Below are 21,458 nucleotides of genomic sequence, written 5' to 3'. Positions count from 1 at the left end.
ATATTTCTGACCAAACTAGACTAACACCCAGGAGGGCTGCATAAATTCTTCAGAAGCTGTGAAAGTACCACTTAATAACTTCCAGAGCCAGAAAGCGCCGGTTTCACACTCAATGGACACCTGTCCCTGAGGGAAGAAGAACACTGGGAGCTCTATCAGCATTAAGCAGTGACACAGCAGCGATGAGAAACGGTCCTGCCCCTGCCTGGGCCGGGATCCTTCCCCTTTTCCTTCCCTCACAGTGGGCTGGCCGAGCTCTGTCACAGCACGCAGCTGCTGGGGCTGGGGGCTGTCTGTGCCTCGCCTGGGGTCCTGCTGGCAGAGCTGTGGGGAGGCTGCCTGTGGTGAGGAGACATGGAGTCGCACTGAGCAGTTCTCAAAAGGTAAATGTCTTCCTGTGAATCTGGGTCTGAACTAGAAGGAAATAGGTTTTATTTTTGGGGAAGGGAGGCAGCTTTGTGATGCGACTGAATAGCTTGTCAGTGCTATCAGAGGAGAATGTTTGTGCTGTTATTCCCGTGCTCCAGCAGAATTGCTTTTACAGGCTGTGTGTAATCTCATGTTTTACGTGGAAAGTGTAGCTAACGTTTTTCTAAACTGCCGGGGATAGATGAGCACAGTACAGAGCTGTTTCTGAATGCAGCTGAGTGCAGATGCATGGAGGAACAATACGCTGCTTTATCTCAAATATTTCTTAATATAGTATGTTGGATCTTCTGATTACTTCTGGAGAATTGCTGCATAGCAATGCAGTTAGTTTGTTTCCAGTTTCCCTGCCTTTGAGCTTAGAAACGTGTTTTATCAGTTAATGTCAAACATTGGTGATGCTCGTTTTGTTTTTGATGTGTGTTTGTTTGCATAGAAATAGGGAAGTGAAAAGTTTAATAATAACCCAGGGATCTGAGTATGTGGTTCAGGGCAGCTCGTCTGTGCTGCTGAGTAGCAGCATAGATTTAATTCAACCTATGTTTCCCTGATGAAAAATGTGCTTATGTAATTGCATAGGACACAACACGATGCACAGAGTCAGAAATCTGCAGTTAATATACTTCCAGAAGAATGACCAAAGTTGATTGATGTAAAACTCTTTCAAACAGGATTTTGATGGTTTTGCTTTTCGAAACTTGAACGATCAAACTTGGCAGGAGGGATACCTGTATTTGGAAAAGGCTTGGCATAGAAAGATAGCAAAAGAGATTATCTGAAGTTGATGGAGCTTTGACAGAAGCTGAGTTGCTGGCGTTACCATCACAAGGCATTAACTTCCCAGCAGCAGTGTTGAAACCATCCTTTAGTCAATTCAGACATCAATAGAAAAGGGAGGGATGTTAAGAGGCAGTGAATAAGAGCAGCAAGTTGCAACAAGTAATTTGAAGAAATTAAGAAATTACCAATTAAAACTTCCTTATTGCCACAAAGGGATTTGTGAAGTCTTGCAGGTGCTTATAAAAATATGATTTATTGCTTTCTTGAGTACAGTTTTGCTGACTAAGATATGTTTTGCCTAGGACAATAGCTTTCTCCTTTTTGTTTTAGTTAAACATTCTTTAGGGTGCTTCGTGCACCACTGAAAGCTTTAGCAAGCTGATCAAAATCCTTAGAAAGATATTTCATTAGGTTAATTTATGAGTATAAAGTTCCTTGCAACCAAATGCTACCTTTGTGAAATGTAACTATTGCTTGCATTGTAGCAGCATACAGCAGGTACTTAAGTCAGGTAGATTTCCCTGTTGTAGGGAAGATGTAACATGTATTGCTTTATTAATCATAGAATGGCCTGGGTTGAAAAGGACCACAGTGACCATCTAGTTTCAACCCTCCTGCTATGTGCAGGGTCACAACCACCAGACCAGGCTGTCCAGAGCCACATCCAGCCTGGCCTTGAATGCCTCCAGGGATGGGGCATCCACAGCCTTCCTATTTTGAAGTTACTTTGGCCAGTTTAATTTTTGCTTTTCCTTAACTGAGATCACAATGAAAGATTTTTGCAGGATTGTGGACTTTCATTTTTAAGTTCTGCGTTTGGTGGGGAGTTTGCTGCTGACTTGTAGAAGAGCAGGATAGGACATACACCTGTCCCCAGTAAAAAGTAATTGGTGGGAAGAATGCAGCAGGAACAGGTTTGAAATTGGAGAGGTAAGGAAGAGCCTGTTGGGGCAAGTCTGTGATTGTCACACATTTGTAACTGGCTCCAACCAGGTATTGCGCTTTGTGTCCCCTCTGTGAGGATCAGTTCTCTCTCCTGTTTGCTGTGTCTGGATAATTCCTTCATAAAAATAATAAATAAATACGGACTTTGAAGTCTGGAGAATGAACACCTGACTGTCTCTACTGAACAGGTGCTTTGGTGATCACCTGGAGCATAAAATCAATAGGATTTAATTGCACATGGGTGTGAGTCAAAATGTTAAGCATTTGATTTTTACATGTAGGATTTGGAGAGAGAGATTTGTTACATGTATAGATGGATCTGTTCCTGTGAAGTCGTTATGTCCTGGATGAAAACTGTTTTTTTCTGAGCAGTGAGGAGAGTAAGAACAGGGGCAGCAAGAACTTCAAAGGTGCTGCTGAGGAGTCTGCTTGAACTGCTGCTTATGGAGCAGTTTTGGAGATGCTATACTCAACTGAAATTTGAATGGTATCCCTTTTTACTTTATGTCCTGTTCATTACCATATTAATATGCTCTGTCATGATTATTTTGTTGGAATAGTTTTCCTGTAGGAACTGGTAACCTTGGGTTGATATGGGAGTGAAGGAAACAATGTAGGGAGTAAAATGCCCATATCTTGGCTCTGACAAGGATACACTGCTGTGTTGTTCATGCCAACTAAGATTCAGAAGTATGCTTGCACATGTAGCAGGTAACATTGCAGTTAACCTAGGATAAAGCACTTTTTAATACTTCTTATAGCACTGCAGGGCCAGAATGCTCCACTGGCAGTGCCACCTGGGATCATTTGGCTACAAAAGCAGACTGTAGTCCCCAAAAGAAAAAAAAAAATTCCTTATTCCATTCAGTCCTCATATATTTTCCTGTTAGAATAATCAGGAAATCTACCAGGTACAAACAAGAGCATGTCGAGTGCTTTATTTCCACTTAGTTTCTTACAGGCTATCTTTGTTTTATGTTCTCTTGTTATTTTCTATTGATGTACTGTGTGTGACCTCATGTTTAATTTCTTTTCCCCCTCCTTTGGCCTTCCAACTTTTATTTCTCTGGTTTTTTTTGGGGACACTCCCTCTGAACTGAATGCAGACATCAGAGCAGAGAGAAGGCTTGGCTGAATTGCATGCCAGAGCTTGTATGGCTCCCCAGCGACCTACCGACAGAAAACTGGAAAGACGTTTTTGTATTAAATTAACAAGAAAGTCATCTACAGTTATTGGGTGTAGTAGCGTGCTGCTCAATGGTTGTGTAGGACTCTGAGAATGAAGTTCTTCGTTTGGTTCTGCTGCAAGTGATAATTTTGATCCATGGTGAGTTGCCCCATCTCACACTCTCACGTGCTCCATCAACATGAAGCGCTTTGCACTTGTCCACAGAGCAGGCTGGCAGGAGTTTTGCTAAGCCCTGCGCAGGACTGTTCTCCCAGCCAGGCCCGTTCTGCAGAGCCCCTGGTGCAGCCTCAGCAGCAGTTCAGCTCCTGATGCAACTCACCTTGCCCCAAACTTCTGCTCCTGAGTTTGGACTGGCTGCTGAGCCACAAACCACATCAGCAGAAGCTGGCTTCTCGTGGCGGAGCTCCTGCTGTCTGGGAGTGTTGCTGCTTTGCTGAGGCAGCTGGAGAAGTAAATTTTCAGTGCAAACTGACTTAACTCTATTAGAAATTTCTCTGGTGTGACCTTAGCTCTGACTGTAAGTATTCTGCTGGTCTGGTCTGAACCTGTGCTCCCTATAAGCAGCCTCTGTAATGGGTTCTGTCTTTATAAAGCCATTGGAATAGATTTTAAGGTCAAAGAGACTGCTAAAAGCATCTTACTTGACCTTCTCTTTTTAAAATCAGAGCTTTTCTCTAAAATAAATAAAAGCTTATCACCTGTGAAAATCTCCTGCTTTGTCATGAAGACTGCGGGGTGATTGTAAAATCACAGATTTACCCTCTTGCCGTTCAAATTGATCTCTGCTTTTGAAATTTTGTCTTACTTTGAGGTTAAATTTGTCTAACTTCAACTTGTTGATCATGCCATAGTTGTTGTGGATTTGTTTTTGGTGGGATCAAACAACTCGTTCTTTTTCCTGCTATTATCTCTTTTCTTTGCATTTAATTACTTTTCCATTGTGATCCAGTCACTCGAAGCCTCTCAGAGCAGTGGTGGGTTCTGAGTCCTTCTAGTTCACAGCTCACGTTGTTCCTATTCTGTAGCTCCACATGCCCACTTGGCAGTATTACAATAGTGACAGTGCAGTATATGATCAGAAGCAGAACCTCTCTTCTGCTTTGCCTTTATATTCTTTGTCTACAACAAACGATCAGAAGAACTGGCTGTGTCAGATACCCTGAGAGTTTTTTCTGGGATGTTTGTTACTAATGATGTCCTCCAGCTGCCTCCCTCAGTGCCTGTTACCCACAGCATGGCTTTCAATCTCCCAGGGCCCTGCTTGCTTGATTTGCAGGCGTTCTACATTGCATTAGGCTATTCAAGCATACTTGTTGGATTCAGATAGCAAAACAAGCATTGAGTCATCAGCAGATTTGCAAGGAAAGGGTTTATCTTCGCTGCTGCTGGCCCAGACAAGGTACCTCATGCTGTGGGCAGGAGGAAGTCAGCCCCAAGGTATCTCTCCCCTGCTAACACATCCATCTGTCAGACAAATGCCTAGCTGTATATGTTTCTTTTAAGACTCTTAAGTACTAATTGTTCAAGTCTCTTAATTTATAAGTGTAGACTTATAGCAGACAATAATTTTAAAAAATCTTCCCCAGTAAGCAGTAACAAATGTGAGAAACACATCTTTGGCATTGCCAAGTAGTGAGAAGACCAAGACTAGTTAGGATGCCATCAGTTCCCATGCTCATCCACTACAAGACAGAATACAGTGTAAACACTGCACCTCATGTTCAACAGTTTTGCTTCTTTGCAGGATATACACAGATCTTAATACCAGCCATACATATATTTTCTCTGAATAGTCTCTGATTAACTGCATGGTCAGTCAATGGGGTTAGATTTCTCCATGCATAAATGTAACCTGAGATCCTAATGGAGATGACAGAAATTCTGGCCATCAGTATCTGCTATTGCTTTGCTTCTCTGTACAGACCAGAGTACTCTCACAGGTCACTTTGTGCTTCTGTGGGTACCTTTCTTAGTTGAGTGTCATCCCTTTCTTTGCTTCCTGCTGTTTCTGTATAGACTATATAGGTTCTTACTGTAGCAGTGTGTAAGCAATATGTGTATTTGCTCCATAAGGACAGGATGAATGGCTGCCATAAGGAATATAATCTGTAGTTAAGCGTATTTCACCTTTGCACATCACTGGATGCAACAGGAAGGTGAGAGCTGACAGCCCAGTCACAAATGATGGCTGGGACCTTGCTGTATGTAAAGTAAGCCCAGTTGATACTCAGCTGCTAGAACTAATTCCAGTTGTCTAGGCTGAAGTGGTTTGGCCAGAAGTGTAACTCGTGCTTTTGGTCTGAGGAAAAATTACATTTTGAGCAGCAATTGCATTCTTATTATTAATAACTAATGTGTATAATAATACTGTATGCTGATGAAATTAACACTCATAAGTTGCAAAGTTTAATGCTGTCCATCTGCTAAGGGATATAATAGCGTGACACTGGCAGTCACTGTTGGGATGCTGGGAAGTATTTTTGTATAAAAATCAGAAAGCAGGCCTGAATTAACAGTGCAAGCGTTCATAGCAGCAGGACAGCTGCAGTTCTGGCTTGCTCGGGAGAGCACAGCCATCAATGGAAGGCTCTGAGGGTCTTCCATGTCTCTTGCATGCAAGTTGTCACTCAGATTTAGGGTCAGGGCCTCACGCTCCATTTCCCACGTCCCCTCGTGTGCTGCTCTGCTCTGCTGGCAGGGGCTGCTGGGGGCTGGGCCTGGGGGCAGCTGTGACATCGCTACAAGAGCAAATCCGTAGAGATTGTGAGGTCCTTTGGAAGCAGAGGAGCTGCGCTTTTATTTTTGTATCTCAGCACAGTGACTTGCTGGACAGATAAGAGCCTGGGAAAAGTGAGTGGACAGCTTGGGCCAGGATGTTTTTAAAAGCAAATGTTGGTCTTCCTAGTGTTTGTGCTGTTCCACCCGCCTGTGAGATCACAGGAGCCTGCAGAGAAGGAAACAATGGAATTTGATATTATCCCCAACATCAAACAGGGTGAAGGGTTCTGTGACCTCTGCGAGTAATTAAAATAAAGCTGCACTGAAAAATGGTCAGCTACTGCTGCAGTTCCTGTTTTACAGGAATTCATGGCATTCCTTACGGGGTTTGGAGATGAGGCTGAGTTATTCTTTGTGCTGCTCCTGGGTCCTTAAGAGAGTTAAGAAATCAGGTCATCCTCCTCGAGTTGTGGTGGAAATAAACTTTTGATTAGATTTGTCAATCAAATCAAAGAGCCATTATACCTCTTTGTTATAAAAAATAAAATAATCTTTAAAGCATACTTTAAGCTACATAGCAGGGTTTGGTTTTTTTTGTTTGAATGATATTAGGAAAGCTTTCTGCATGTTTAATAGCTGCTTGTCAGGTGATTGCTGAGATATCTTTGAATGGAGAGTGAGTGAATGCAGCTGTGCAAATGTAATGCGACAAAAATGCACTTAATTGTGTCTTTTGGCCAATAAAAATGTCTGCTGGTAATTAGTTCTTCCTGTACCAGACCCATTGGCATGTGAGTGCTCCTGGTGGGATTCTTGTTATTGTCCTTTCTGGCTCTTGTTCACTGTTGTTCTGAAAAGCAGGCAGAAGTGAAGGCATGAGTAATAGGAAATCTTATGCTCTCACGTTTACCAAGAAGGAAAACATTTGTTAAATCAGGCTAGAGCTCTGCAAGGCCCCGGAAAATAAAAGTTAGTTCTGTGGGAAGTAGGGGGACAGAGTTAAGCAAGGGGTGGTGTCTAAAAGTGCAGTCATAGTATATCATTAAGGTTGGAGAAGACCACAAAGATCATCTAGTCCAGCCAGCACTCCTTGACTGAAGTGCTGTGGTTGTGTGCTGAGAGCTGTGTGTGCAGGTGCTTGTGCTGGGTTTCTGGGGCACGGTGCATGAGCTGTTGTGCAGCTAAGAAATTCTGTGCAGTAAAGTAACTGTAAAGGATTTTTGGGTGTGGGGTGAAACGTTGACATTACTGAATGTGGATTTAGCAGCCTGAGAGCTGAGTAAGACCAGGTATCTGAATACTTCATCCCCTGTAGATTCAGAAGTTTTCCCTAGTACTTTGTAATTGACTGATGAATCAATCGATCATGCTAGTAGAAATCACTGACCAAAGCTGAGAATGAACTGCAAATTAAGGAATACAAGGATCAGAAACCTGAGGCACTGCTACAGTAACCACACAACATCCAAAGATGAACAGCTTTTGCTTATGGCAATGCAGTGTAGCACTTGATTAAAACATGGAGGTGATGCACCCTTCTGTCCTAAAACACACACCTCAGAGGCCAGGATGGAAGAACAGAAGCTGAAGCTGTACAAATGTGAATACGTGATAGTTTTTGTTGTCCACATACCACGGTGGTTTCCCAATATATGTATTTTTCCTGGATCTTAATTAGTGCTTTATCTGATAATGTTTTTCTTATTTTTTCCATTTTTTCCTGTTTCCACATTTCAGTTGCATTTTTAAGTCGTTGCCTTCCTGTTTGGAGAGGATGCTCTCTGACAGTGATTCAGTCCTGTTAGAAATTTTTTATATCTCATTGACAGGGAGCAGTTCCCAGGACATCAAACTTGATGCATTCATTAAATGAAAGATGCTAGAAATTTCTTTTGACAAACAGATCCATTGACCTTCATTTTACTGAAGAACTTCAGGAATGCTCAGAAGTTGGGATTATTTTACCAAACTGATAAAATTCCTATTCCTCTGTATATATGATATTGATTGTGCAAGGCAGAAAGTGCAGAGAAGCACATAGACTCCTGCTGAGTGCTGAACTGTCTGAATTGGAGACTGCCTTTGAACCTCATTCAATATTCACAGCCTTATGCTGCATACAGGTGTTTTGTGTACATAACATCTCCGTCCACAGGGAATACTTTGTTAAGAAGCATTCAAGGTTAAATTGTTAGAAAGTCAGATGAAATCTTTCAAGCCTTTTAGAATCCAGTACTTGTCATTATTCTGGTGTTTGTGGTGTCGGGTTTTTTAAATTTTATTTTCATGAGCATTTTTAAAGAGCCTAGTGTGGACTTCACCTACTTAGTTTGATGTATTGGTTGCTTTGTTCTACTAAGGAGAAGAAATCAAAATTATGTCCGTGCCTTCATTTTTTCATGGTTTACAGGTCCTTGTGGGCCTGTAATATGATCAGCCTAGTTTATTTATGAGTATCAATGTATTTAAGAGACAGAATGACTCAGTGGATTGGATTTGTGTAACGGGATCTAGAGTAGTTAGCATCTTTGGGTTAATAGTTCAGACAGCTCAAGCTGTTTGCACCCACGAATCTTCTGAAGTCAGGCATTTGTGAATTAAGTTAATGGTCCCAGAAGTTGCTCTGGAAAGCTCTCGCCCCGTTAATGCTCATATCAGCAGCGTTGGGAAAAGAGCCAAGGAATGCGGTGGCAGGTTGGAAACTGTCATTTGTGGATTAAATTTATCTGTAACAGTGGAGTTACAGATTGAGAAAATATATGGTGTCTGCAGAATGGGGAGGCAGAGGGTTTGCACAAATGTCTGACTGTGGTGTAATGTTCATTACTTGCTTTGGACCTTGAAGTGGAGATTCAAGAATGTGTTGGGCAAAGTCAGGGAGAATAGATAGACTGGGACATAGTCTTTCACCTGGATGTCTTTAAAGTGCACATACCTAAATGGGAAGGTGTGAAGAGAAAGGGCTGTTCTAGTCTTGTATCCTTTTACCTCACAGAGACACTGCTGCCTTCTGCTGAGGATAGGATACTGTTCTAAATAGACTCCTGGATTGAAGCAGTGAGGAGGATGTTAGTTTCCTTTAACTACTATCACATCATCAAGACAATATTATATGGTAATGAGTGAACTAGAGGGAAAATGACAGTAGTCTGCCAACAGATTGAGTGCTTACAAAGCAGTGCAAAGTATTAATCCCTCATTTCCCTTTTGTTTAGGCAGGTGACAAGCATTATCATCCCAGCTGTGCACGATGCAGCAGGTGCAACCAAATGTTCACAGAAGGAGAAGAAATGTATCTGCAAGGTAAGGATGTCTCTACAACAAAACTAGAAAATCAGACTTCGTAGTTTTTCTGTCCCAGACCTCTCTGGTTTATAGCTATGCTGTGTAATGTGTGCATGGAGGACTGTGGCCTTTTCTTCATTGCAGTGCTCTCATACTTTTTCACTTGAGACTCTTTCACTGTAGTGTCCATGATGGTGGCCTTGCTACCTACCTACTCTCCCAGAAGGTAGCACATAAACAGTTAAGCTACAATTATTTTTTCTGACTTGCTGTAGTATTAAGAAATGTGGGCAGAAGTAAATCTGTGCAGGCCAGAAATCAAAGCGAAAGGACAACTACATATGAATTTGGAATTTGTATATTGTATTTGCGTTAGAAAACTTGCTTGATATACCTGAAAGAACTGTAAAAAAAAAAAAAAAAAAAAAAAAAAAAAGTAGGAAAGAAATGATGAAAGTGTCTCTTAAAAAACTGGAGAGATTCCTTCTGGAGGAATTCCAAAATAAGATAACACTGTTAAGAAATTCCTTTGAAGCTGACCTGTGTTATTTTATAGCTTGTCCTCCCTTGCAGTCCATCTTTCCCATCTCTCACTGACCTTGTAAAGAGTCATCTGACTCCAGCTGTGCACAGAATTAGATATATGGTTGTATGGCAGTGCTTACTTGCAAAAGCAAGGAGAAGCTGAAAGAGGGTTGGGTAGGAAGTACTGCTTTCTGATGGCAAATTTGAAAGATTAATTTCAAAGCAGTAACTGCAGCACCTGACAAGTTTTAATCCTAGTTTCCTCGCATCACAGAATGCTCAAGTACAGACAGAGTACGTGGTGAGCAGATTAATTCAGAAGTTGTATTAGCAAGAGCAAGGCATGAACTGGTGTGAGCTATTCACAATGACTGGCCATGTTGTGGTGTAAATTTCTGCAGATTGCAGTAAGACAGAAGGTGTTGCTCCTACTTAAACCAGGCTAGACTGTGTTCCAGCATTACTTAGGTGTTATGTGAAGAGAGATACCTGGTACCTTGACCTGCCATCCTTCTCTGTTTGGCTGCATCCTCTCCTGTGACTGTGAGTTCATGTTCTTCATGCTCACTCTGTCTCAGGAGGAGCAGTACAAGTTGCATTGCTTTATTGTATAAAGCTGTTTTCTGAGCAAGTGTTGTTATTGCTGAGACTGCCCTTCCAAACCTTTCCTTGCTGGGTTCAGCGTGCTTTTAGGTGACCTAAAAGTCTTTCCTGAGCAAAGCTCTCAGCTGAAATGGATATGCTGACTCTGTCCAAATTGTTTCCCCTAGGGTGCAGAATAACAGCCTTCCAAGCATTTCTCTGTAATAAAAATACAGCCACCACAAGACTGAAGCTTGAACAAAAAGTGCACTATTGATTAAATATATGTAAATATGAAGCTTCCTTCTCATTTCTAATTGCATTCTCTACTGATCATGAAAATGCAGTGTTGGTATCACTTTGTGTAATAGAAGAGTGTGGTAGGTTTGTGGTAACTGCTTGTGATAGAAATGTGGAAAACCAAACCTGCAAGAGGAAAACAGCTTTAGTCAATGTGTAATCGAGTTACTGCTTTTTAGAGAACTGTATGTTCAATCAGTGGTATGTGCAAGGTAAATTGAATAAATGAACATGTTGGTTGATGTTTGCCAAGTGAGCAAACAAACATATGTTAAGAATGAGATTAGCTACAATTTGCTGAATTGTTTCCAGTAGGAAGAAGAAGAGCTGTACAGCTTGGGAATCTGCACAGTTCCAAACGTTTTTAAATACACTGATGCTTTTGGATGGTTAAGATCCACAACCTGTGGTTGACTCAGAGTTCAGCACTGTTAAAAAAAAAAAAAGTTACATTGTTACATTTAACTTCTTAAGCCCACTCTATCTGATTTGGCTTTCAGATTTTCACATTTTAAAATCTTTTGTGAAAGAAATTCCACAATGGCTAAGTTCCACTGTGAATATGACACAAGGACTCTCTTGCATTTCTTGTTCCCTTTGTCCAGAGGTGTCCCTAAAATTGAGCTAATCTGTGCTAAATGCTGCCTGAAAATACACTGGCAGCCTTTTTTTTTTTTTTTTTTTTTTTGACAATAGGGATGTTTAGTAGAAAAGAAACTGAGGTACAGAAGAAGAGAGAACATTTTTTTCTCAGGGTCACACAGCTGAATTTAAGAATTGTACCTAAACCTTCTGGCTGTCACTTTGGCAGCCTTATAATAGAACTGGCTTCCTCCTGAGTGCTTGGATGTGTTTAACCCCCTTGCAAATGCACAGCCCGTGCTTCTCTCCTGATCTTGTTGGCGCTGTGGGGTCCTGGCTCGGAAGCTGCTGTTTGTTGACAGAGGAGCTCTCGGTATGCTTCCCCCTGTTGTCCGATCATTCCCTGCTGCCAAACACACAGTTTCTTCTTCCTCGGTCCAAACTTGAAGCCAAACTTCTCAGACTCTGATCCAGAATCACAGCATTCTCTCCGGCCTTCTGATGATGATGATCTTGTGTGCTTCTGGGAAATGAACATTCCTGCTGCTCTTCGCTTTTACACTGCAAGGCTTATTGGAGTGAAGTGTCCAGAGCCCCTGATCCATCCCTCTCATTGACTCCAAGGGTGGGGTGTCCTCTGGCTGTACTTGAGCTAATATTCACCAGCAGGAGACCTGGACTGCCCTTTGTTTGTTTTCTTTGTGGACAGAGTGAAAAGGTGAAGTTCCCTCCTGCAGACAGACAAGGGTCGCACAAGGCTTTGTGGCTGTTGGATTGAAGCCTGAATTTGGATACAGCTGCAGTCAGTGTTAAAAATCAGCATTAGCTTCTGCTCTATTTCAGATTGGCTAAAAATCTGCCAGCAGCTTGCCAGCAGTAACCATAGTTTACTCTCGGTTCCAAAGAGCTGGGGGAGGGTTGGCAGTGCCCCTTCCTAGCCCATGGGCACAGCCAGATATTTACATTTTTACTATGTGAGGAAAAATCCCATGTTTTGGAACACAGGCAGTAGAAACATTGCCTCTTTGGGAGGCATGATTTTGGGAGAGATACCTTCACATAGTTTGTGTCATGTGTCGTTCTGGTTTCATTAGCTTGATGCAGCAGGTGAGATACAGCCCTGACTGCTGTGCTGTGAGTTTTCCATTTTGCTCCTAATAAACATTTCCCATTGCATTTTGTGTAGTTGCAGGAAAGAAGTGATATGAGTAACTGAGCACAACTACTCTCAAGGAAATCACAGGACTTAGACAGCAGTAGTGGACTTGTAATTTTTATGCATGGTGCTGTGCATAAAGGGAATCCAGATCAGGTTGTCATGGCCTTTGGCCTCCATCCTTACCAGAAGGACCCTCCATTTTTTAGTCCCTCCAGCTGGTGCTGCCTGGCTTCCTTGCTGTTTACAACTGTTTGAGTTTTAATTAAGAAGCTGTACTAAGTGTTTTGTCAGTTCCAACAAGAGACTGCTATAGGTGGACAAAGGATTTGGATTTTTTTTTGTCACTTGTATTTCTCATCAGCAAGGACTGAATCTGAAAGGCTCACGTAGATCACACAGATTCACAGTCTGATTCAGTGAAGGAATTCTCTTTTCATGACTAAGTTCTCACAACCAGAAATCATCTGCTTTTCTCTAAATAAGGATTTTTTTTTTCATTTTTTGTGTCTCCCAGGTTCCACTGTCTGGCATCCCGACTGTAAGCAATCCACTAAGACTGAAGATAAGCTACGGGTAAGCTGAACTTGTGGCAATGACACACTGCATATTTTGCACACCTAGTAACTGAACATACAAAGTATACAAAGTGTGATTTTATTTTCATGGTTTTTGTAGCATAGTTGTCACCACACTGGCAGAATAACTTTGGCAGCACTTCAGAGATATTGGTGTGGTTTTTAAACTCATCATCTTCAGTTTCATTGTGTTACCCTAAAGATGGTATAATTTACTGATATACAGATATGACATTGTCTCTAAGACAGATCATCATTAAAATGTGAACAGGGCAAGAGCTATGATGCATCTTAGTACTTTTGCACATTTATATAACTTCTCAATAGTTATCCCTTGTTCCTTGCAGTTATTTACAGCTTTTAGCTCCTTTGCCATTCAAAAAAACCACAAACTAAAGAGATCCTAATTTGAGTGCCAGGAAGGGCTGGCATCCTTGGGACCACATCAGCATACCAAGAACTTTCTGGATCAAATTCTTGATTGGAATAATATTGCACTCATGCACTTTCATCATGCGTGAGGCAATTTTAAGCCCATATTCACTAATTTGCCTTCTGGACAGTTTACTCTCTTTGATATCTCAGTTGTGCCTTTGAACTGATATTTTTTCTGAATATAAGAAACTAGAATATTAGAGACTTCATAGAAGGAAAATGGCTAGAAGGGCTATCAGCCAAGGAAAATGAGAGGTACTGGCATGGAGATACGCAGGTTATCCTGTGGGTTGTGCTCTATCTGTGGGTCATTCACAGGAAGCCTAGTCCTTTAAAATTGATTCAGGTCCTTTTCTGTGAGTTCACTGTGAATATAGTAACGTACTAATAAATTTCTCTTGAGCAGAGTTCATGTTAGCATGGGCTGTACTCATAATACAGGAGCAGAACTGGCTGTGGGCAACCATGTGATCTAGCAGGACCAAACATTACTATTACAATCCACTATTTGCACGTTATCCTGTTCTGACTTCTGATGGTTGACAGCTTCTTTTCTCAGTGACCATCTTATCACAGTGTAAATCAGCTTTAACTTTATTATTTAAGAGACAGAATTACTTTCAGAATAGATGTACAGTTATTGCACTTCCCAAGGAGCAGACAGATAGTTCATGCCGATGCTTAGTAATTAGAAGCCATATAGAGAACTCCAAAAAAATTAGATTGTTTCCTTATTAATGTTAAGTAATTGCCATAGTACTTTTTATGCTGGTTTGAATTTCCTTCTCCATTTAACAAGTAGAATGTAAGACAGTGCTTTGGCCCAGCAGAAGTATCAGAATACTTGTCCTTAGCAGTGAATGGTTGGGGTACAATACTTTCTTTTGCGTGGACTCAGGAGCCTTGTCAAAGCACTCCTGACTACAGTGCTGCCCTTACTAACCTTCTCTGAGCTGACCTTATAATTCACTTGGCTTATTTCCATTTCCCATCAAAATGGCCAAAGACTTAAAGTATTTTCTCCATTTTCCCATCAGATATTCAAGCATGTGAGTCCTCCTTTCAGTGAGTTTTTCTAGGAAATTTAAGACAGGTGAAGTGAAAAAACACTTAATAAAGGGGGAACAGAAGAGATGTCATGGCACAGCTATCCAAGGTCTCCATATTCCTGGAGATCTTCCATGCAGATGTTTAACATGTCTTTAAAGATGGAAATTTGCAGTGCTGAAGCCAGTGGAGAGACTGAGAATTTTTAGCTTCAACTTTACATTGCTAAGAGTCTATACCTATTTTGGTGCTAATTGATTTAAAATCGATTTGAGTTCCTTTGACCACTTGAATTCATTTAGATGACTTTGCCAGGTATTTCTGCTTGCTTAGACAAGGTCAGTAGCAAACAGGTAGGTACAAAAACAAATGAAACTGGGAAATTGTGCTATCTAAGCACGTCACTTCTCAGTTATGACCTGTGGTTTGATTCACCTTTAGTTTCTTGACTGCATAATTTTAGACCTGATATGAGAATCAGAATGTGATTTCTCAGGTCTCAAATACAAGATACTACATCTTTCAGGGGCAGGCCTTTATTTTCTGATGGTTCTGCCATTGACAAGGCATCCTTGCTCTGATGGATTTCCTTTTTCCCTGGGGAGCAAAACAGAACAAAATGCCCTTTTACTGTGGAAGTCATTTTTTAAGCTTTCAGCCAGTTCTGTTTTCTCTCAGTAACTGAATTGTGATATAAACTAATCAGCATTTTAGCTGGTCAAGATCTCAGACTGAGTTCAAAAAAACAATGGTTGATTAAGGTCTTCCTCCCACTGGATTTTCTCTGGAGGCTTTTTGAGTCAAAGCAAGTAGAGGGTAAAGCTATATGTATGTAACTAGAATATACATTGCTTAGGTTCAACTGTCTGCTAGTTTGTTATTATACAGGGATCAGCAAGTAACGGATACTACAGCACACAGGTTTTATCTAGCAAGTAGTTATTTGTAAGTTGTCACTTGACTGAAAAAGAACTTAAACAATGGGCTGGGAACTGCTTTCCTTTTCACTCTTCTTTTTCCTTTTTTCTGTTTCATGGCAGCATTCCTCATCTGAGTTCTTTTATCCAAAGAGTCTGGTTCTGCGCAGACCACGCTCTGCAGAGGTTTGCTGTTGTGTTTTCAGTGTTGATAATGGTCTTCTTTACTGAGAAGATTCTTTATCATTGTCACTTGCTGTGCTTGCCACTATTTCTGCCACACAGCTTTCCTACTATCACTTGCCACCCTGGGCACTGACTGTATTTTGCATCATGTAGTGCAGTGTTTGTTATAATTCTCATGTTTCAAATTTTGTTTAATGAAGTGCTTCATTTGTGCTATCGGACGTTTTTCTTCTGAAACAAAAAATGAGTGCAAATGTGAAACATAAGAAATGATAAAAAGCATCTGAATTTGAAGGGATGGTTAAGAGTAGTAACAATAGTTATTGTTGTAACAACAGTTAACATTGTTACTACATGAACAATAGCTTGTGCTTTTTAGGAAAAAGAATTGCTGTCAGTTTTGTTTTTATACTCACTGACCAACTACAGATGAAAACTTCAGTGGAGAAAATATTTGCAAGATGCTGGACTTGAACATGCACTGCTCAATAGTGTTTGCCTGTCCGTAAGCAGCAGAACATCCAATTTGATGTTAAGAGGTCCTCCCTGTCCTCTTGATTCTGAACCACCTTTCCACTTTCAAGCTTCCATGGGGCTCCCTGCACTTGAGAACACCACCCTATTCCATTTCTTCTCCTCTGTAGCAGTGCTTATGTATTAATTGCTAATTAAGGTAGACTTTCTCGCGTTGTAGACTGTAGCATAGAAGTAGTTTAAGGTCAGATTATATCTTCTTGTGTAAATTTAGTCAATATTTAATTCTGTTTAGATGTACATGCTGATTATATGAAGTGTAATTCAAAGCAGGTTTTGACTACTTCTGATCTTCTGCAGAGTAAAGATGCTATCATTGCTGTTGCTGTTAAGATGGGCCAAGGACATTAATCTACATGAAAACTTTAGATTTTAATTTTACCCTTTTTGCTTGATGCAAAACCCCTTTGCACACAGTAAGCGAGAGCATGTCTGGAGATAGCTGGATCATTAGGAAGGTGCATGCTTCAGGAGTTCTGTTGGTACCAAACAGTTAATGGGAAATAAATTACAAAACCTTATCCAGAAGCAAGAATACATGATAATCTCTTAGATCTATGACCACCTTTAACACTGAAGACAGGAGGAAATGTTGAGCCTCAGGTGAGCCTGCTGCCTCGTGAGTTCCATTTCGTATTGTGATTTATTGCTAACATGGTGGCACGTTACTCTTCTGGCAAGACAGGAGAGGTGTCTCTCTACTGCAGATCTTCATCATATGATAACCTTGCTGATAGCTCTTTGGATGGTGTACATAACCTGAAGAAGACAATCCTCAGTGTCTTATTCAAATGGAACTTTAAGCACTTTTAATGTCAATTTGATGCAGTGATTACACGTCAGGCACTCAGGACTGCCAGCCCAAGAAAAGTTCTGAGCTGACAAACTTGAGTACTGGAGGTATTGCTGAAATCAGGGGAAGACAGGCATTTAACTAGGAGTTTGATGCCAAAGGGAATGCCAGAAAGAAAACAAACGAGCATTGTGGAATATAAGTGAAATACACACTTCATGTGAAATAATTGCTGTTTTTTTGCCATGGGCAGCTATCTATGGACTGAGACCCATATTTACAGGTGTTATTTGTTTGCTGAATGTAAGCAGGAACATGGCAAATTTCAATAACTTAATTATGGGCAAAAATGTCTTAAGATGAAAAATGACTTGAGTGTTTTTAAAACCATACTTGCTACCTATCTCAAAAAATCTTACTGTTTGACATCAAAATATCTTATTATTTAAGATTTTTTGAGGAAGAAAACTAAGAATAAGAGTGAAATCTTGTGAATTCTGTGAGGATTTGAGCCCTGAATTCATTGTTATATTTCTCAGTTCATTTTTTCTGCCTTTCACTTAACTTGCTTTCTGTGAAAGACTGTATTTGGTAGCAGTGTGACTTCAGTGACTTAGCTGAAAATACCTTTTCCTTTTTGGCTTTTTTGTCTAGAAAGGAAAGGAAAAAATTTCTTGTAATTGATTAAAATGCATCTGTGTGAGTTTGAAACTAAACCTGTTCCTTACTTTTGTCTTTATGCACACATACTGTAAATTTTTAAGGGAGGGAAATAATGATAGGCTCTGTACATTTGAAGGTAACACACTTGTCAGGAGTTACACTGGCAGACAGGCACAATGAATGCTGTAGCACTGAAGTACTTGGTCTTGTACACTGCCACTGAACATTACTGAAATCCATGGGAAACCAGTCTATAATGAGCCCTGGTTCCACAAACTGAGTTACTCCTGTAAAACCTTGTAGTTGATGAAGCAGATACTCACATTAGTGTTGTACTGGGACTGTCAGATTCCTCGTCGTTGCAAAGTTGTGCCTGCCAAGAAGAGTAAATGACACGCTGAACAACTTCTGTTTACAAATATACCTTACAGTAACTTCTGAGATTTAGAGAATTTGTTTAAACCATAATGTTCAATGTTGTTAAGTGAAATCGTATTCGTTCTTCTGCAGCTATTGTCACCGCCTTGCATAATGAACTCTATCAAAAAACTAAGGCAGGTACTGTAGACAACGCTGACGATGCCTTTGTTAAACAACAGCGCATCTGTTTGGCCAGATGTTCTTGGGATCAGATCTGATCTGTTTGCCTGCACTTGAAAGTTTTAATAGTGCATGATTCTGAACATCTGTACTTTCAAAAGCCACAGCCACCACATTGCAGCAGTAACTGGTGATGTGAATGGCTCCAGCGTAGATGCTTTTATTTTAAAAACTCACTTGTTTAGAAGATGCGCCATGCATGATAACATGACAGACTGAGATAAATGCAGATGAATGTGTCAAGCTTTGCAATCTGATGTTAAAATAATGAGTTAACCAATTTAGAGCGTATGCATGGGTGATACAATAACTGAGTGCTGAAATTCGCAGTGAACCTAATAAGATGAGCACTGGGAGCATGAGAGTTGGGGTTACCTTTGACAGTCTGGAAATGAAGTTGGTAAAGAACTTTTGCATAGAAGACAAATGCATGAAATGAAGAACAAGACCACTGAAATAAGAGGTCTGTGACAAAACAAATACGAAGAAGTCTTGCAGATGTTTTAGATCCTTTGTGCAGTGGTGTCTTGATTGATATATTTGAATTTCAATTGATTGAATTTCTACTGTTTGGGTTTTTTTTCATATATGTTCATATGCTTCCTGTATGTGCTACAGACATCCCATATTAACTTATACACTGGTGTTACGTGCTTCTGGGTTGAGGAGGAAATTAAAAATAAATAACTCTTACACAGTCAAAAAATGTGAAGAAAGGCTACAAAGTCCAAGAAAAAAGTAGTTATAGCACTTAATAAAAGTTTTCTTTAAATTTCTGTGATCAAAGGTGTCATTACACAAAGCTGAATTTGAATCCCTAACAAAAAAGCAGTCACGTAAAGAAGGCACCAGGTTTGCTTGCAGAAATAAAATGACTTAAGTTGCTGTGTTGTAGGGTGTGCCGACCTGGTGTCCCAGGTCTGTTGGGTGGGACTGAAATACCTCTAAAGGAATGCATTCCTATTAAAGGAGGTTTCCTCTCATTTCCTTACCTTTTATCTTCCAGTAATATGTGCATGAGATGCTCGCGTGATATCTCCAATGGAGCTAAAGGTTGAATCAAGGTTTGCCAGAATTCCAGTTTTAACATGTGCTCTGATCAGCTCTCCTCTGCAGTTTTGTTTAGGGGAAGGTGCAGATGTGTGAAGGCTCCCAGACCATATGGGAAGCAGCAGAGTAGGAAATAGCCATCTGCAGTGGCAGACTGCCTTATTCAAATAAACAGGGCCAAGTGAGGCAGAAGGGTGAGAGTAGGTGTAGAAGTCCTCTTTCATGTGCTGTTATAGGGATTATATTGTAAAATCAAGCAGGATTCTGTTCTAGGAGGCAACAGAGGTAGCACAGAGTGCAAACCCTGCTTGGATTCATGTGGTCAGGTGGTGGCTGGGAGGGTGGCATCCTGCCCTGCAATAGGTGGGTGGGAGGTTAAGTTAAGGTACACAGGAAGTTAGGGAGAATAGAAAACTGGTTCTGAGGGGTGTCATGTCTGGCTCATGGCCGTGATGATGGTGTGGTGGAGAGGAGCTTGTAGCAGAAGCAGAAGCACAGAGAGGAGGTGAAGGGCAGGTGCTATGACTTGCCAGTCTACCTGACAACCACTCTATCATTTTGGGAAAGAGCATCTAAGAAATAAAATAGCAGGGTGTGGCTTCATACCGTGTCTGACTCTGTTCAGTACAGACACTGATGTGACAAGCACAGGGGGATTTTTCTTTGCTAAAGAAGTTTTTAGCAGTTGCACTAAGAGGTGAGGCTCAGGGCTGGAGCAAGAACTTAAAAATTCTTATTTTTTGAAGTGATTACAATGAGCTGGAGAGAAGTGCATCCTAGTGGGTGTGCCAGTTGAAAAGCTGGAGCTGGCTCCTGTGTTTGTTTTCCTACAAGAGGGAAAATTAATCAGACAAAACTCCTAAAGTACATCTGCCAAAAGTAAAAGGTGACAGACACCCCTCACAGAACCTCATGTCTGTAGCTGTGTTCCTTGTGTTGCAATGAAAACAATTGCTTTCCATAGCAACTGCAGCAACATGTTACGTGTGTCTCTGCTCAGCCCTGTGAGATGGCAGAGCAAAAGGGAATGAAGTGTTTCTCAACAACAGCCAGCTTCAGTCTTGTAACATTTCCATAAAACAAGTGGATAGTTTGTTGTTGGTTTAGTTTTTCTTTGATTGCATCATGGGAGGAGCCAAAGGGCAGCCGAGAAATTTCTGCGCTCCCTTTTGGGATTTAGGAATTTGCAACTACAGAGGAAAAAGGAAAGAAACATACAGAGTTCCAGCTGAGAAGGCGTTCTCAGACATGCTCTGGAGGGGATTGGTGGCTTTGTCATTCCATGGCCACATCTGTTGTCTGTTTGATCTGGATCTTCACGTTTTTTGATGGAATATGTTCAAAGCCCTTTATTCCTTTGAATGTCCCTGCATATGATGATTTCATTTCCACAAATGGAGTCAGAGAAATCCAATTTTATGTAGTCTTCAGCATTTTTATAAGGATGAGTCCCGTGGTTTTCCTGGGGATGTAATTAAAAGTAGAAAGACTCAGCACTGGAGAATTTGATCAGGAAGCGTGTGCTGAGGGATGAGAAAGCTCCAGTAACCTCACTGTGTTCACTTCCAACATTTACTAAGAAAAATCACTAAGCCAAGCTGTTAAGCTTTCCTTCTCCTCAATCAGTGACCAAAAGTGATTAGTTCAGTGTCACAGTTGACAAGATTTAATTTTCAGTGACTTCGTCATATCCCACTGCAGTAGTGTCATCAGAATCATCTACTGATGCACTGCTTTATGGAAGGAGTTGATTCTTTGCAAGAACTGTTCATTGCTCCACAAGTGGGAGTGGGACGTGTTTGGTTAACTTTGTGTGCCTGCTGCATGCTGAATGTTTGAGTTTCTTGCCCCAATAACCTTTGTAAATTTTAATTAAATGGTTTTCAGATTTATAGATTTTTTTAGGATTCCCACATCTCGGTGCTAAGATGCTCTCGTAAAATTTCCCCTAGGGAGTCAGTGTCTGTTTAACACTGAAGAAATGCTGAAAAATCCACTAAATATACAATGACTCTCACTCTGTAGGGGTGACAACAGGACGTTGTCGTTAAACATGAGGAGTTTTCAATGCAGGGAGTCATGATATTTCAAGCAACAGTTTAGCTCTTAGATTGTGTCTAAGTTGTACTGCAGATGTAGGGGAACTGCAGATTTCAATTCTGTGTTC

At 40.9% G+C, this 21,458-nt stretch overlaps 1 protein-coding gene across 7 annotated transcripts in view; it reads left to right on the top strand.

Moving 5' to 3' along the window:
* The window catches only part of ABLIM1 (actin binding LIM protein 1), a 175,255-nt gene that overhangs the window by 115,774 nt on the left and 38,023 nt on the right, over positions 1 to 21,458 (top strand). For 6 of the 7 annotated variants that reach the window (XM_090145540.1, XM_090145539.1, XM_090145534.1 and 3 more), the window contains exons 7-8: positions 9,274 to 9,361; positions 13,006 to 13,064. In XM_090145540.1, coding sequence (XP_090001666.1) covers positions 9,274 to 9,361; positions 13,006 to 13,064 — 147 coding nt within the window. Of the gene's footprint in view, positions 1 to 9,273; positions 9,362 to 13,005; positions 13,065 to 15,588; positions 15,652 to 18,151; positions 18,200 to 21,458 lie in introns of all 7 variants that reach the window. The other variant, XM_090145541.1, reaches the window with a different exon arrangement.

The sequence above is a fragment of the Phasianus colchicus genome, chromosome 8, assembly GCF_987193195.1.
Source record: "Phasianus colchicus chromosome 8, bPhaCol1.hap1.1, whole genome shotgun sequence".
NCBI lineage: Eukaryota > Metazoa > Chordata > Aves > Galliformes > Phasianidae > Phasianus > Phasianus colchicus.
This window is presented reverse-complemented; position numbering and strand designations above follow the sequence as displayed.